General features: G+C 41.0%; 2 protein-coding genes across 2 annotated transcripts in view; both read right to left on the reverse strand.

Moving 5' to 3' along the window:
* Positions 1–15,056, reverse strand: part of tmem65 (transmembrane protein 65) — a 30,897-nt gene extending 15,841 nt beyond the window's left edge. Inside the window, exon 1 of the mRNA XM_037093391.1 lies at positions 14,406–15,056. Coding sequence (XP_036949286.1) covers positions 14,406–14,670 — 265 coding nt within the window. The 5' untranslated portion in view covers positions 14,671–15,056. The remainder of the gene's footprint in view (positions 1–14,405) is intronic.
* The window catches only part of rnf139 (ring finger protein 139), a 25,254-nt gene continuing 9,152 nt past the window's right edge, over positions 1–16,102 (reverse strand). The window contains exon 7 of the transcript XR_005074314.1: positions 1–24. The gene's annotated coding sequence lies outside the window, so the exon portion shown is untranslated. The remainder of the gene's footprint in view (positions 25–16,102) is intronic.

Consider the following 16,102-nt stretch of genomic DNA (forward strand, 5'->3'; position numbering starts at 1 on the left):
ACACACACACACACACACACACACCTGAGCGATACACAAACAACAACAGCTCAGAGTTGGAGGCTTCGCTGCAATTTTTTCCCAGTAATTTATCATCCAAGCTGACATATAATTGCTTTATTTCACTGTGCACGCATTAACTCATAATACTGTCACTACTTGACGGATCTGAGCACGAATTACATCTATTAAAATGTGAAAAACACGACATTTACTGAGAAATCTGCATTTTAGCTTTTGTGCGTCTTGCAGAGTTCTGGCAGCAGGTGAATCTTTGGCCTTGGAAATCTGCCACAGTCTCGCCTCAAGTGAGAAGTCGCTGACGCCTCAGGCACAGAGCGATAGATACTCATGTCATTCATATCCATTCAGGCCAAATTAAAGGAAAAATCACATTTTTCATCTTGTTGTTATCATATTACTGAGACTTGTATCATCTTGTTCCAATACATCAGGCATATCTTCAAGCATAGAAAGGTCCAATAACCAGCAAGATGACTGGAACTCATGTATATTCATTTTTGTACCTGCTGGAGACTAAGAATAATAACTCTGCATTTCATAATGTTTATATAATTCAATCATCAAACGTATCTGTGCATTCTGAATTATATAAAAAACTTTCTGCAGAATGCAAACTTTCAAGCCAAACTTCCAGAACCCTGAACTACCAGCCACCAGGGCTGCAACTGACAATTAACTTATTGATTAATCTGCCAAGTATTTTCATGATTGATCTACTGATTGTTTAGTTTCTGAGTCGTCCTATACCAACTCATCTAGAGCCTCACAGTTCACGTCAAGGGGACTTAATTAAAAAAAGTGCACACTTTCTGAACCCAAAGAAAAACAGGCTGCATAAGAAAAAGTACGAAAAATGTGCAAATTTCAAAAGGATATCAAAATAATCTCTGGGATTCAGTTTCAGCTCCGAAGCTATATCTAGCAAATAACAAATAACTTGTGATGTGACAGAGCTGCGTTAAAACTAAACAGAATCAACATTTTGATCCAACTAAATCTGCAACAACTATCTAAATAAAAACATGTTACCAAGTTTCTTTAGATTCTCTCAGCTGTCCGGGACAAATTTCAACCTGAACCAGTGGAAAATAAGCGACTAATCAACGAATCACTTCAGCTCTACTGAGCACATCTCTCTTCATCAATGACTTAAAAACAGGGCCAGGACAGGAGCTCAGTGTCTGTGACGCTCAGCCCTTCAGTCCATTAACTCCTACTGAAGACATCAATCTTTAAAGATGAGACCAACATTTATAAAAGGCTAAATGCAATAAGAAAAACATTATCACCTCACTCAACCTTTAAGAGTTTCACCTTTCTGGGCCACAACTGAGAAAAGGGCAACAGAAACGACTCTTCAATCAACATGACAAACTGTACCTGCTCCGAGGAAAATGACGTGACAGATGCACTACAACACATTAATCCATTAGTTGTCAAGTTTCAAATCAATCCCCAACTATTCTGATAATCGATTAATCGACTTAAAGAATATATAAGTCAGCGTTCTGTGATTGTAGCTTCTCAAGTGTGAACATCTTTGGGATGTGAGAACGTCAATATTTCACAGACAAAACAACAAACCATTAGCTGCAGCCCTTCAAACCACCTCTCAATAATCCTCTCAAACCGCCTAACACTCCATTGATGATGATTTTCAGTATCTTCAAACAGACGATCAGCAATATTTCCTCTTCCTGGATTTATTCTTGCTTTTGGTTTTATGTTTTGAAGCTCTTTCAGTATTAAAACTGCTCTGGAAACAGGAAGTTTAGATATTTACAGCAGCAATTCTCTATAAACTGATGAACAGAAAATGAAACTGCAACTGATATTCAATTTATCAATTTTCTTCAAACATCTCATCAAGAAACATTCATCAGTGATGAAAACAGTCGTTAGCGACCGTCATAAACATCAGCCACTAATGATTAGCTCTGGGCCAATGAGAAATGTCAACAAATGTCAGACTGAATAATGAGGTGAGAACAAATTGACATTCAGACTTCTAATCAGGTCAAACACTTTAATCAACGCCCAACAATTTCTCACCGTATTTGTCATCCTTCACACGAATGTTCAATTAAAGTTACTGCTAAAAGGTTTTAAATCTCACCTGTCGACGTCATTTTTAAAGAATTACTTGTCTTCTCGAAGACGAAACCTTGGATGAACTTTTAACAAATGTTTTCAGACAAAGTTTGCTCTTTCTTCACATTTATTATTAGTGTGTAAACAGCTGCTTCTGCTCTAATTAGGAGGAATGAGTGAATGGCAGCAGACAGACCGTCATATTAAGTATCCAGGCAACACCGGCTGCCGTGTCACACTCTGCTCCCGTCACACAGCCCGAAGAGAAAATTAACACCGACCACCAGCCAAATGCTTCTCTTCATCCATCGGCACAACCTGGCAGATCATCACCAGGAAGTTTCCTTATATTCAAAACTGTGAGTGAAAAATATCTGGCAGCTTTAATATGAAAGAATAATCACAACTTTTCATTCTGCTGTTTCCTCGTGAGTCTTCACATCAAACCTCCAGACGTCAGAGTCTCAGTTTGGACGATTCCAGAGTGACTCAGTCTGATTAAATCTACCACTGACAATTAGGCGGCGCTGAGAGTTGTGCCCTGAATACAAGTAGCCATTACAAGTGGAAGAGATGATGTGAAAGACGGGTGAAATTAACACGGAGGGTATTATCATGCTTTAATATATATGGTCAAAAGTATGTGGACAGCTCTGCTTTGTACCAGATTTGAACCAGATCAGAACACAGTGTAGGAAAAGTTCTTCCACAGGGAACTAAGAAACAGTCTCTTAACGGAGCTGGCTTTGTGTTCTGGGATGTTCATGATTAGTCGACAGGACCAACTATTCAGAGCATGTTTCACTACATACCAAACCACGTTTCCCACGTACCACCAACTGCAGATACCATCAATAACAATCAAAGAGCCACCTCCTGTAGAACAGCTGTAGCTAATCCTTTCACTTTTCTTGTTAGAAGTGGTGCCGCCCAAACGTCACGTCACTGGAAATATACATCACGCAAACCTACAACTGTTCAATATTAAAATGAAATCCAATGAGAGTTTGTGGTCTTCTGAGTGCAATTTGGACTCAGTGATTGAAACATCTCTACTGTCATGCATTAGCGCCACAAATACAATTAGTTTAACTTTAGTGTGTGATTTTATTTGAACAACGTACACAATTAATGTACACAGAGACAGTTTACACTGAGATTAACATGTAATACGTAATATATGTAATGTTTGGTAGGACAATGCTTAAACTTTCTGAATAATTTGTCCTCAAGTTTGACTGTTTTATTGAATGTTTTCCTACTTTTAGACGAAAAAACGAAAGTTTCTTTCCCAAACTGTTGCCACAAAGTTGCAAACACACAAATGTTTAAATTCTATAAAACCGATGTAAACTAACTTTTGGCTATTTTGACGTTAACAACGACTCTTTTGATCACAGATGTACTTTCTGTGTGTTGTGGCTTTCTGTGCCGCTGCCTGGTGATTTCCCTGAACTACACACTACATCACATCTCACACTTACAGCTCTCTAACTCTCTCTTCCCTCATCAGGCTTTTGTTCAAAAGCAACAAAGGCCCTGTGTCAGAAAAAGCAGCTTCCTCCTTCATTTCACTGCGACCGGTGTGTTGACACAGCGGGAGGTTCAGACACAGAGGGCTCCAGAATAAAAATACACTGCTCAGCAAAAAAAGTTCAACTTGGTCCAACTTTTGAGGGAATGCAGTGTCATCGCTCATCTTTATTCCTGCATTAACTTCCAAACGTTTATGACCACTTTCTAGGTTTCAGCTGCCGACCGTTAGGATAAAAATATCATCACTGTGACATCTCCACCTTCTTGTTCACTCTCACACACACTTGTGTTTCCACCAGTGTATTGAAGGCTGCACATATAATGAAGGAACAAAACCTATAAAATCTATAAATCTTAGCTGTATCATTTAAACTGCTCTACTGTCCACCTGGAATTCTTATCGTACGATTTTATATGATGCTGTAGTAGATAAATGTAGATCAATCCAGAAGCAGGAGGCCATCTTTATTCACACTGTTTGGTCTGGAGGTGTGTATATAAAATTGCAGGAGGTGTGGGTTGTGTGTGTGTTGGTGCATCTCTGTTATTATATTAAACAACTGTGTGCACACTTCAGCACTTTCCACAGCCCTCCCATTCTCTTCCTTGAGAATCTGAAAACGCTCTATTTCGACTGCGCTCTCAATGCAAAAACCAAATTTCCTCCAGGAGCTTAGCAGTGAAAGCCTTTGAGCGAAGAGGATTGATTATTATCAGTGGTTGGTTTGACTCCACATTCGGAGGCACCGACTCGGTGAAAAGCTGCTGGCACACACACACACACACACACACTGCAGTTCTGAGGCAGATCTCAGACCTTTAAAAAAGCATCATCTGTGCCTCTGATGCAGGTTGTTTCCTCCCATTCAGACCTATAAGAACTGGAGCTTTTACGGTCAACTTTCCAAACCCTTTAGACCCGTGAAGGAACGCTGACATTTTGATTTTATTTCAAGTTCCACCTGGGGAACGGGCTCTAATGTATGAACAGGTCTCTGCTGAGAGCAGGCGACCAGGAGACAGGGACAACACGATGCGTAACAGGAGGACAGACGATGAGCTGCAAACAACAGAGGACGCGGCGCTGAGACGCTGCCAGAAGTTCAGCTGTTGTTGCAAAAACGAAACATCCAGAATTCTCTTCGGCTCGCTTCTGACACAAAGCAGACACCTCGGGCGCAGTTTAGATCTGCTGCTGCTTTTACTGCCATGACAGCAATAAATGTGTTGAAACGACACTCAGCTCAGCGGACTCACAAACAAAACAACAAAAGACTTATCAATAATCAATAAAAGTATCAATCAAAACTACCATACAGTGAGACAGGTACTGAATGTAAACACATTGAATAGCTATTGTTAGGAAAACAAGGACAATAAATAGTATCAAAAATAGGGTTTAATTTCATGAAGATCTTTAGGATGATGCATTAAGATATCTATTGAAAACTTCAGGGATCACAGGGATTGATTTTGTGGAAATCACGGTCTAACGTCTCTTACTGGATTTCTTCGGCCTTCACGCCGCTTCCTCTCTTTTGACTGTTAATGCAGCTGTCAGCTTTGAGATGCGGAGAGGATTCGTCTCAATCTCCCAGCGTGACGCGGCACTTTCTGCTCAGTGAAAAGCGACATCACGCTGCGGTCGACCTGGCAGGATCTCCTACACCCGTTTAAAAGGAAGCAGCTCCATTTCTTTTTTTTTTTTAAGTGGAGGTGTAATTAATGTTCCAGTCAAACACCAACCCTTCCTTTAATCTTACTCAAATTTCCTAGGTGCTGCCGACCGCCTCAAACCACCAACCTAACAGACTGTTCATCCGTCAAGTCTCGGTGGAAATAACGGCTTTGTTCTCGGCGCCGCTCAGCCTCACTTCCACAGCGCTCGATGAGATTGACGGGTTCTTGAGGTGCGTTGCCTCGCCGCGGGGAGTGTACTGAGTGGAGGGCTGAGAGCACACACTGTGCTTTATTTAGAGGCAGGATTTACTATAATCATCTCACTTTCTGCGCTGATGGTGCAATAACTTATGAGCTAAAGTGAGGCTACGAAAGTACTCTATGGTAGGGGCATGACAGCATTATGCAGGATGTGAATCTTTGCAAAATACCTCAGTAAAAATGCTTTCTAGATATGAAATGTTTTAGGACTAGCCTGCAGCTCGGCATTCACAGTTTATAACCTGACATTTTCTGTCATCATCATCATCTAGTTCCAAGCTTCTACGTGAAATGAGATGATCATTATGACAATACCTACAGCTACAACCAACAGGATATGTGTGCAAACAAACAAAAAAGAAAGATGCGCTACTGTTTGCCGTAGCACAGGAACATGTCCTTTCCCCACTAATTAATTCCCTGCAGATTTGTGCTATTTGTCTGATTTAATTCCAGGCGTCTATTATTGTCGCTGGTGGGAAACGGTCTCCGCACAGAGCCACAAAACAAACCTGAAAAAGAAAAGATAAACCTCCAGCACCCGATCCAAAGACAGATACAATCAGCAACATCTTTCTCTACAACCCAACAACATTCAGATGATCAGCAGATCTGCACACGAGGTGATTCTGTTAAACTGCCATCAGGTAAATTTGTTTCTGATGATATCAAATGTCAACTGGCACTAAGTGGTTTCAACAACACCCCTGCAGTCGTACTTGAGCGAGATTTATTCCTTTTCGGTGGCAGTAAACTCGGCACATATGCCACCAATAACTCTGCTGCAGTCAGAGAGACATTAAGCAACATTAACTACTACAAACAGCGCGGCTATGACTACGTCCTGGCAGTATCCTGCAGACGCACACAGCAGGAGAACGTCTGGAACACAGGTACCAACTGTGACTCAAAGAAATGTGCATCTAGTGATTGTGAACACACACACAGAGTCTGACAGCAGCTTGTCATGGCTGGTTCCCTCCAACTACTAACCACTCCACGTCTCTGTCCTCGCTACACTGGGCAGCGGTTGGTCGGCCAGCCGCGAAATAGCCACAGAACACGCCGGTTATTAATCCCTCGCCCAAAACTTACAAGAATGTGGACACAGCAGAACTTTAAGTTACGCAACAGTTTTCCTTTCACCTCGAATACGGTGCGAGGTTTTCATCAAGAAATGTCTACTCAGGATAAAAAAAGGCTGAAGTGCACAGTGCACCCACCTGCAGCCCGAGACACATGCCGGTTCACTGGGTGTGTCACAAGTTCAGAGGTTGGTGGTTAATAATAAGGAAGAGTGAAATATTCAGAGGTGACTTCAACCCATCAGGTAGGAAGTGAGCTGCATTACAAGCAGAGGATTCATTATGAAAAGCAGGACCAAATTATCATGATGAAAATGTCACACCATAGTGTCCCGTCCTTTACGTCTTTAGTGACCAAATTAGTTCAGCCTCTCCCCAGAGCGTCTGCTGAATGATAATAATACCAGACGTTGTCTTACGTGAAATAAGCCCATTTAAATTTCCTTAGTATAACTCAGCACACCGCATGTTTGAGGAGCTTCCTCGGCTTAAAACGAGGCACCATCTGCTCACTGTTTAGACACATGGAATCCCTGATGAGAGATGGGTACTTTAAACTTTCAGTCCATACATTCAGCATTAAAACAACAGACGTGAGGCTGGCTTTTTATGTCTGGCTCCACTGTGGATCCCAGTTGGCAAAATATTAGATTCGGTGAGCTCTGACACTAACGAGTTTCTTATGAAGTGTTTCTCTCTCCAGGGTCTTTTTTTATCAGCAGAGAACGATTCTGAAACTATTTAGGCAGCAAGTTTAGAAGTTAAAACTATCTAGCAGCAGGTTATATCAGCTACAGCGAACTCAGGAGAAACGTGTACAGAGGACTGATGGAGAGCAACGACAATCACCTGAAGATTAAAGTCAGAAAATGATCTTGTGACAACCTTCAATACTGCAAATATACATGCTGCTGCAAAAAAACCCTCTAAAAAGTGGATGCTTCACGCACATCTTCATCCACAGAAGATCTCTACAATCAAGACGGACACCCAAGATCAGTATGAAAATTCAGGTCTAAACGGAACCAAATTACTCTCGTTAGTTCACCGTGTAAAATACACACCCAATCAACATTTCATATCCTCTGCAGCTCAGCTCATTTCACAGTTTGTCAACATCCATCAGGCTGCAACTCGAAAACTTTCTGCTTTCTCTGCCAAGAAAAGTCTGAGTTTTTGTAATTTGTAACTTTGGTTAATTGAAAATGTTAAAACAGCTAAACCTGGATCTGGAGTCAATTAAACGCTGCAAGCCCCTCGGCTCTATACGGCACATATCCACTAATCTTTGGCTTAATGACGTACAACAACAGCCCTCACACACGTTCTGCTGCTGCTGTGAAAATAACTATTCAAGCTTTGGACTGATGAGTTTTAGATTTCCATCCAATACTTTTGTTTCAGTCTAATGACTTCACATAACGATGACAAACAGCCTTTATTAAATCATTGATCGACAGGATTGTGGCATAATTTCACTCTAATAACTTCAAGCTTAATGTTCTTTGCAGTAACTGTAGCTCATTGAGGAACACATTTAATCCTAACAGTGAAACAGAAACTAAAGAACGTTCCTAACGAGCACCGCTTTTTCACATTTCAGCCGTTTACTTTTCTGTCACACTTTAATGGTGTTTTTAAAATTGGACTCAGCAGGACATCCAGGGATGGGAAAAGACCAATGAATAGCAATTTATTTTTTTAAGGTATTGATGCATTTCCTGCCAAATTAGCTGTGATTAGACAGTTTCACGTAATTCAGGGGACGCTTACGAGGTTCTTTATAGACTGAGAGGTCTGCGTTGTCAGGTGGCCTCATGAAACTCATCTAAAATCACTGTCCGCGCTTCAAAGAACATGGAAATTGTGACGGAGCTCCAGCCAATACTTATTCAACACATCAATGTTTTTTCTCCTCTTAAAAACCACGGCACAGCCAAGTGACGGTTTCTGAGCTTACTGGAGTGTTACCTGAGGGAAATCTAAAAGTGAATAACACAACTAAATGTTTTTGGGAGTAATGAATATCAAAGATATTGATGTTTGTCAGTAAATGTGAGGTTTGATTGTGTCGATATCTGTGAGCTCCAGCCCACCATCAGCTCTGATTTCTGCAGCTCCTGTGCCGTCGTCTGATCGACTCGTTTCTTCACAGCCTCATTTTTGTGTTAAACTAACGCTGGTTGAAAAGTGTGACAGGAGCCCTTTACACATGTCACATTTCATCGACTCCTTCCATCAGATACATCCAATAAGGAGAGGACGGATGGATGAATACTAGTCAGAAATGTATTTCCCCAGGCGGTTTTCTGACTCGAGCTCTTATTTGTTCCTCTTTCTCTCCCGTCAAAGCATCAAAAGCCAACTCAATTATTTTCAAACCGAGCTGATCTCTGGGGCATCATTAGTGAGAACAATGTATTAGCAGTGTGACATTTAAGACAAATTACTGTGCAGAGTAAACAAACTGTTACCACTCAATACTCCTGAGTTGGACAACTGAGCAGAAAGTGGAGTGTTGATGATATAACCTCTCTGTGTTTGTTGTTCCTGAATCTTCTCAGGTATATTCTTTTTTTATTCCTTCTGGTTCTGAGCACCTCACTCAATTCAATATTAAACAAAATGGGATGATTTATTATTGTCACGGCCTCAGGTCTTTAAAAAAGGTCCCAGGAAATGGTACCACTGTTTGTTCCTTTCTACAAAGAAACGTATACTCGGTCCACACAATATGATTCATTTCCTGCTGAGACAGGACGACACACACTCTTGGATTATTCCTTATTATTGGAGGTGTTGAGGATGGATTAAGTTCACACATTTGAAGAACTTCAGTATCTTTCACAACCGTCGTGCATTGTCCTGCCAGGTTTTGTACATCTGCAGCATGAAAGTGAGGATTACAGGCGAGCAAACTAAAAGACGATGGTGTCATTTCATCTTTTACATTGTGCAAACGACATTTACTTTATACTGATACATTAAAGCAAAAAACCTGTCCACTACGTCGAAATTCAGATAAATTTTGATCCTCAGTTCGTTTTCTAAATGAGGCCTGGGGGACGTTCACATCAACTGATTGACTGTTAAATGATTTCCTAAGTTAAATGTGAGCAGTAACAAAGACTCTTACAACATGTCACACAATCTGAGCTTCATACGACCGCACTTTTCCTCTGCTCTCACATTCGCAATGAGCCTCTGGAGTTAAGAGCGTCTGCTGAACGTCAGAAATGTAGATGTTATGTTTTAATGAGGCTGCAGCTCGGCTTGGTGTCAGGCCGACTCGCTGAGCTGAAAATGTTTTCACGGCTCTGCATTAAACGCTTCCGACTCCTGTACAGTTTTTCAATGGCATTTAGCTCATTAGTAGTAAACGGGAGTCAGATAGTTGCTTATTAGTGAGTCAATCTCGTTCCTGCACTGTGCCGTCTAATTAATGCTGCACAGCGCTGCGGAGAGAGATGACCGACTGCTCTGTCTCACTTAAAAAAACACTTTAGCAAATACTCTCAGCTCATCTTTACTTACTTTGGTTTGAGAAGAAACCAAGTTATTGTGAGGACTCAGCTGCAGAAACTGCAGGAAGCGGTTACTTAAACTACAATAACTTGGTTACTGTTTTTGTTTCCGATGTTCATCTCACAGTGTCTTTGTTCACAACTGAACTCAACCTTTTACATGACAGAAAACACTGAGTATAAATTATGCTTGTAGAATATTCTCTTCTCACCCACCAGTGAGATTTTTTTTTTTTCTTTATCGCTCTGGTTTTGTTGCCAGCACCGCAACTAATAATGTTGACATGACTTGTACACATGCATTTTCCCCCAGCAGAAGGATGAAATGTGTCACAGTTCCAGGGGAATCAATCTCAGAGCAGCTGGCTGCAGGTTCTTAGTCGACACTCAGCTTCCAAAAAGCATCATTTAAGGTAAAACGCTCCTGGATTCTCAAAACACCTCACAAAACAGATCCTCACTGGGTTTCATCATCCAGGTATCTTTGGGATCATTTTCAGAGCTATTTGATGAACAATAAAAAACAGATGGCCAATCAAAATCCTGAATTAACAGCATCATCAGTTAGCATGATGTCAGGGACGTTTTCCTAAAATATAATGTTGACTGAGTGTTTTATTATTGTCTAAAGTCACTTCTAAGAAGTTCTACTCCAGTAGCTCAGTCTTGGTTATTCACATAACTTATTAAACACTTCTATAAACGTACATTAAGCTGCATAATCACACATTGTTTCGACGTGTTATAACGACCACCAGGAAAACAGCCAGTTGACTCAGTCAAAAGTATGAATAAAACTTGTCTTCAAAAGGTGAAAACTCTGTTAAAGGAGTGTTGGTTTCCCCTAAATCCTGTCATCTATGTAGAATTTAGTAAACCATGTCCTTCTGGGGGTTTTCTTTTTTGTTTATCAATGCGACAGCAGACACGGGTCATCAGTATCCATCTTACTAAGCTGCACACAACATCCACGCGGCTGAATCTTCACTGCTGATGATGTTAGTTTATTTTCTGTATGTTTCAAATGTAAAATCTGGCCACAATCACTGTACAAGTTTCATTTTCCTTTAAAGTATTAATATGTTTTAGCCAATTGTCCTGATGTATGAATTCATATATATTTATATTTGAGATTGCAGGAAGGAGTCTCACTAACAGTATAATTATCTGGTTGCCTCTGTAATGTCACATCTCACAGTTGTTTTGTTCTCCGGGTCAAAGCTCCTAATCACAGTTAATATTAGGAGTCTGTGAAAATAATGAGGATAAGAAGATAAACTGCGATGCCTCTTTGCATCAGAGAGAAAATTAGCTGTTTGGGTCAAACACAGTCAAGACAAGCCCAAAGCTCTCTGACATGAACTGGTCTGACGGGATAAAAAAAAAAAAAGAAAAATCAAACAACATGAACACATTTTGGTGACCTTTAAAACCTTCTGGGAGCGTAAGAAATCTGGACACTCACTGGGATTATTACCCGTCATCTCCCACAGCAGCTCAACAGCACTGCTGAACAACAGACCATGAAACCATCAGCCTAAATGTTTGTTGTCTTCTCATCCGGCTGGTAACTTTTTTCTACAGAATGTGTCTGGTTTGGCAAAATACTGGAGCTTCCCCCGACTGTCAACTATACCAAGGAAAAACAATGCTCACAGTACATCTGGGAGCTGAACCTTGTCATCAAGAATTAAATGCTGCTAACAATAGCTGTGGGTTAGCTCAGTCAACCATGCAGCTGACTGTGCTGGTGTTTACACTGCGACCACAGGGGATCTGGACCACCAAGAGGGGCGGGTCTTGAGGAATGAGCACCAGGACTGTAGACTGAAAGTAGGCAAAGGAACCAGGCTCGGCAGCCTCCCAGTGAACACAGTCAGATCGGTGGGAATACAATATATTCACTGTAACTCGGTTGATTTAGGATTAAATGAAACCAGTGCTAAAACAGTAACAACAGAAGTAAGAGGCACTAGTGGACTCGGAGATTCTCTAGTCTTAAGAAGCCTTCGAAAATACACAAGATTTTGAAAATAAAGACTTTTTAATCATGCAGTTGGGTTCCATACCCGTGGATGAGACATCCTAACATACACTCTCTTATACAACCGTGTCTGTGAATAAATATTTGCCGACGCCTGCGTGTGAACTCAAGCTGGGTCTGGAATAATCTAATTTTCATCCCACCAAAGATAAAAGGTGCAGTGTTGCTTGACATCACAGAAGAGGCAACGCTGCAAACACATTCCTAAATCAATTTTATGTATAAAATTTTGTTGCATGGTAGGCGGACGGATTAGCAGCGAGGAAAAGGGTAACAATATCCTGGAGATTTGTTCACACATCGTCTTACGTAACACCCTGAATAAGCTGTTTGGGTGAACAGCACTAATGAGAACGATGTGTTACACCACAAAGTGATGGGGAGCCGGTCTGGAGGCACGACTGGAACTCTTTAAAGTCTCAGCAGTGCGACAGTGTTTTACAGTTTCAGCATTATCTGACTGAATTGACTAAAAAAAAAAAAAAAAGAAGAAGAAGAGGGGAGAACAGTTAGATCCTGCACGGATGAGCAGGACCGTGAACGCACCGTGAAACACTGAGGGTGCAGAACACCTGGTGAGCTGCCTGCAGGTGCTCCATGTACCGGTACAGTCACTTATTTCAAGTGCAGCCCGAGGTTTTTTGTTTTTGCTTTTTACAGGAATCGGGAGTCTCTAAAACTCTGAGGACATTCTGTGATCTTTCTTCTCCTGAATCAGAGGATGATTTTTCTATTTCAGTCCTGTGATGAGTCACTCTTGGTTTTGGTTTGGTTCACTTTGAGACTGTTGTTTTTTTTTCCATCAAAGCAAACAGAAAATACCCTCTGGTGACTCAAAAGAGGAAACACACATACGAGACACCCTCGCCTGTCGGATCACACCCACTGACAGTACACACACCCTGACACACACTCGAATAAAGGAATTCCTTTCAAACCACACACACACACACACACACACACACACACACACAGTGTGAGGTTTATAACAAGGTGTTTATGTGTCACTTTTGGTTTTTACCCTGATCCAGCAGTAGGGAAGCAAACTTTAAGTACTTCCTTTCATTGATATGTGGCTGCATTGATGATCAATTAATCCGGTGACTTGTGGCTCAATGTGGAAGTAAAGAAACATATCAAGTCACCACGGTAGTTGAATGATAAACTAAATAACGACTTCATTTTAACAGAGGTACTCCTGTTTGTCGTTATCTTACCCAACAAAATGTAACCAGTATTGAGGTTACCAAATTAATGCTTGTAATAAAAGATATATTGATATATTTGATAAACGAGTATCTGCCCATCTCTGATCGTTGGTAAATACATTTCTAATCTGTAACACGGAGACTCATCTACTCACTAGTCCTCCCACTTTAGTTACAAACTATTGTAACTATGACTTTACAACTTGTACATCGAAAACCTGGACAGTAATTATGTAGTAAGACGCTGAGCGGTGGAGACGTTTAAGTCTTGTGACCGTGATGTTGTCTGTTTATAGCCTAACATTAACTTCTTACTGCTACACATTTACTTTACACTTCAAAATGATCTCTGAACATTATCTTGATGAACAAAATGTGTCAATATCACACATCACAGATTATTTACCCTCCCTCCCTTATTTTGCAGTTGGTGAAATGATCAAAAACTATACAGCAGCATGAGAGATATTACAATTTTTCTTCCACGTGCTCTTCCTTTTCAAAAATCTTCCTCTGGAGACAAACAAGGTTTTATACAGCACCCAAGACCTGAAAACAGACTTTCAAAAGGGGCACTGTGTAACTTGAGATGAAATCCAAACTGAGAATTTAAATATTTACAATAATAATGAGGTAATAACACAAACTCAGAAGTGAATAAACAAACTGTTCTCATTAAAATAAGGTCTTAAACACTGTTTGAAGCTATAAAAGGTGAAAAGTGAAACAGTATGACAGCGTGTTATCAGTCAGTGCAGATCTTTCCCCAAAACTACATAATGCACATTTAATTCATGAAATTGGTGAAGTTACCCTTTAAATATCAATCAGTTAACCCATTAGATCACCTGGTTTCATACACCTTCCTGCAGGTTCACATCTGTCGGTGTGGTGGTGCAGAGGTGACCTGTCATTCATTCTGTCACCTTTGACCTGAGTGCGTCTCTCTTACCTTGAGCTATAGCTATGGACTCGAAACTCTGCAGCTCCTTCAGTAAACACGTCCTCTCCTTCGGCTGGAGTCGGTAGATAAACTCTTTGGCTCTCTTCGGGGAGTTGAGGGGCTCCCTCGGCTCGTTCCTCCCGTGTGTGCCCAGGCAGCGGCTCCCTGTCCCCGGCAGCCTGAGCGCTGCCGCCGCCACCGGTGGTGCCTGCCTCAGTCCCGGCGGTAACTTATGTACAACCGTCACTGCTCTCTGTAGACACAGCTTGAGCATTGTGGCGAAATACAACACAACTACTTCAACTCTATAAATAGTAAAACCTGCTGTTTTTAACGCTTCTCCGAGCGCCGACCTCCGTCCGTCGTCTCCCCGCTTCAGGCAGCCTTCCCCGGGCGCAGAAGTTGCTTCTTCTTCGCTCCTCCTAGCTCGATTCAGCAGACAGCAGAGCGGCTAGTTTTAATGGCCGTCTCTCTGAAACTCGTTTTAACTTTTAAACAGCCGAACATTTCTTCGTGTCGAGCCACCCGCCGCCCAGACCGTCTCATGATCTTTTAAGACTCGGCTGTCAGGAGTTTGGCACATGAAGTTCGAGCTAAAGCCGAACGTGAACTACTTAATGTCAACCGCCGGAATCAGGACGACAGTTCCGGTACCGCCTTTCAAAATAAAATACCGTGCGTCCGGTTCTACCTTTTCATAATAAATAAAATTTGGGGCAAAAACAGAGAAACTGCAATACCGCATTTCCAGCAAAATTAGCGGTAATAATAATAATAATAATAATAATAATAATAATAATAATAACATTTTATGAATTATGTATTTTATGAATGTTATATTTTGCTAAATGAATTATATGCGTTTAATCTGGCGAATACGATGGATTTATTAAAGACGACTAAAATATCAATCTTTTATACAGGGTGATCTTTTTCAAGCATTTCTAAACGGTATTTCTGTAAATCCAGCCAAAAGGTAGTAGTAGTAAACAATCTGTAAAAATATGGATCACGTCACGTTTTACGTCACAAATGCGCATTTGTAACAGGAAACAACAAGCGAGCTTTTTAGCATCAACACATCACAGAGCACCTTTCAAATAAATTGGCGGAGCTCTACCTCCAACACTGTGTCCAGAAATAAACAATCTTTGAACAAACGGCATCCCAAATTACTTCTTTATTTACGCGCCACCACCGGATGTTGATAATGCGTCATCACTTCGCGCCGGCGGAATCCCAAGAAACAAAATATAAGTAATACCTAAAGTGTTTTTGGATGGATGGAGCAGCCAACTAAATGTTTCTTTGTGTCATCATGTGTCTTTTCTATCATAGCTGAAGAACCTTTTCAATTTTCTTGTCATTTGGTTTCCTGTCATATTTTGTTTAGTGTGTAATATTAATGCTTGGACAAGAGTCAGACAGCCACACTTCATCTCTGCTGTGATACTGAAGTTCAGATGCAGTTTTTTTTTAACCAGCTTCAACACCTGAGCGTTGCTTCACCTGCATGTCACATGTTGGTGCCTTAACCCAACATGTCTGCATAGAAGTCCATTGTCTCATAATCCCGGCATGACACGTTATGTGATGAATGCCTTGTGAATCATAGCGCCACACATGCCAGTGAGATATATGCTGTATATGTATGTGTGCTAACAGTGGCGGCTACTGTGTTGTTTTTATGTTATGTACTCTTGATC

Source organism: Acanthopagrus latus, chromosome 3, assembly GCF_904848185.1.
Source record: "Acanthopagrus latus isolate v.2019 chromosome 3, fAcaLat1.1, whole genome shotgun sequence".
In the NCBI taxonomy this organism is placed as follows: domain Eukaryota; kingdom Metazoa; phylum Chordata; class Actinopteri; order Spariformes; family Sparidae; genus Acanthopagrus; species Acanthopagrus latus.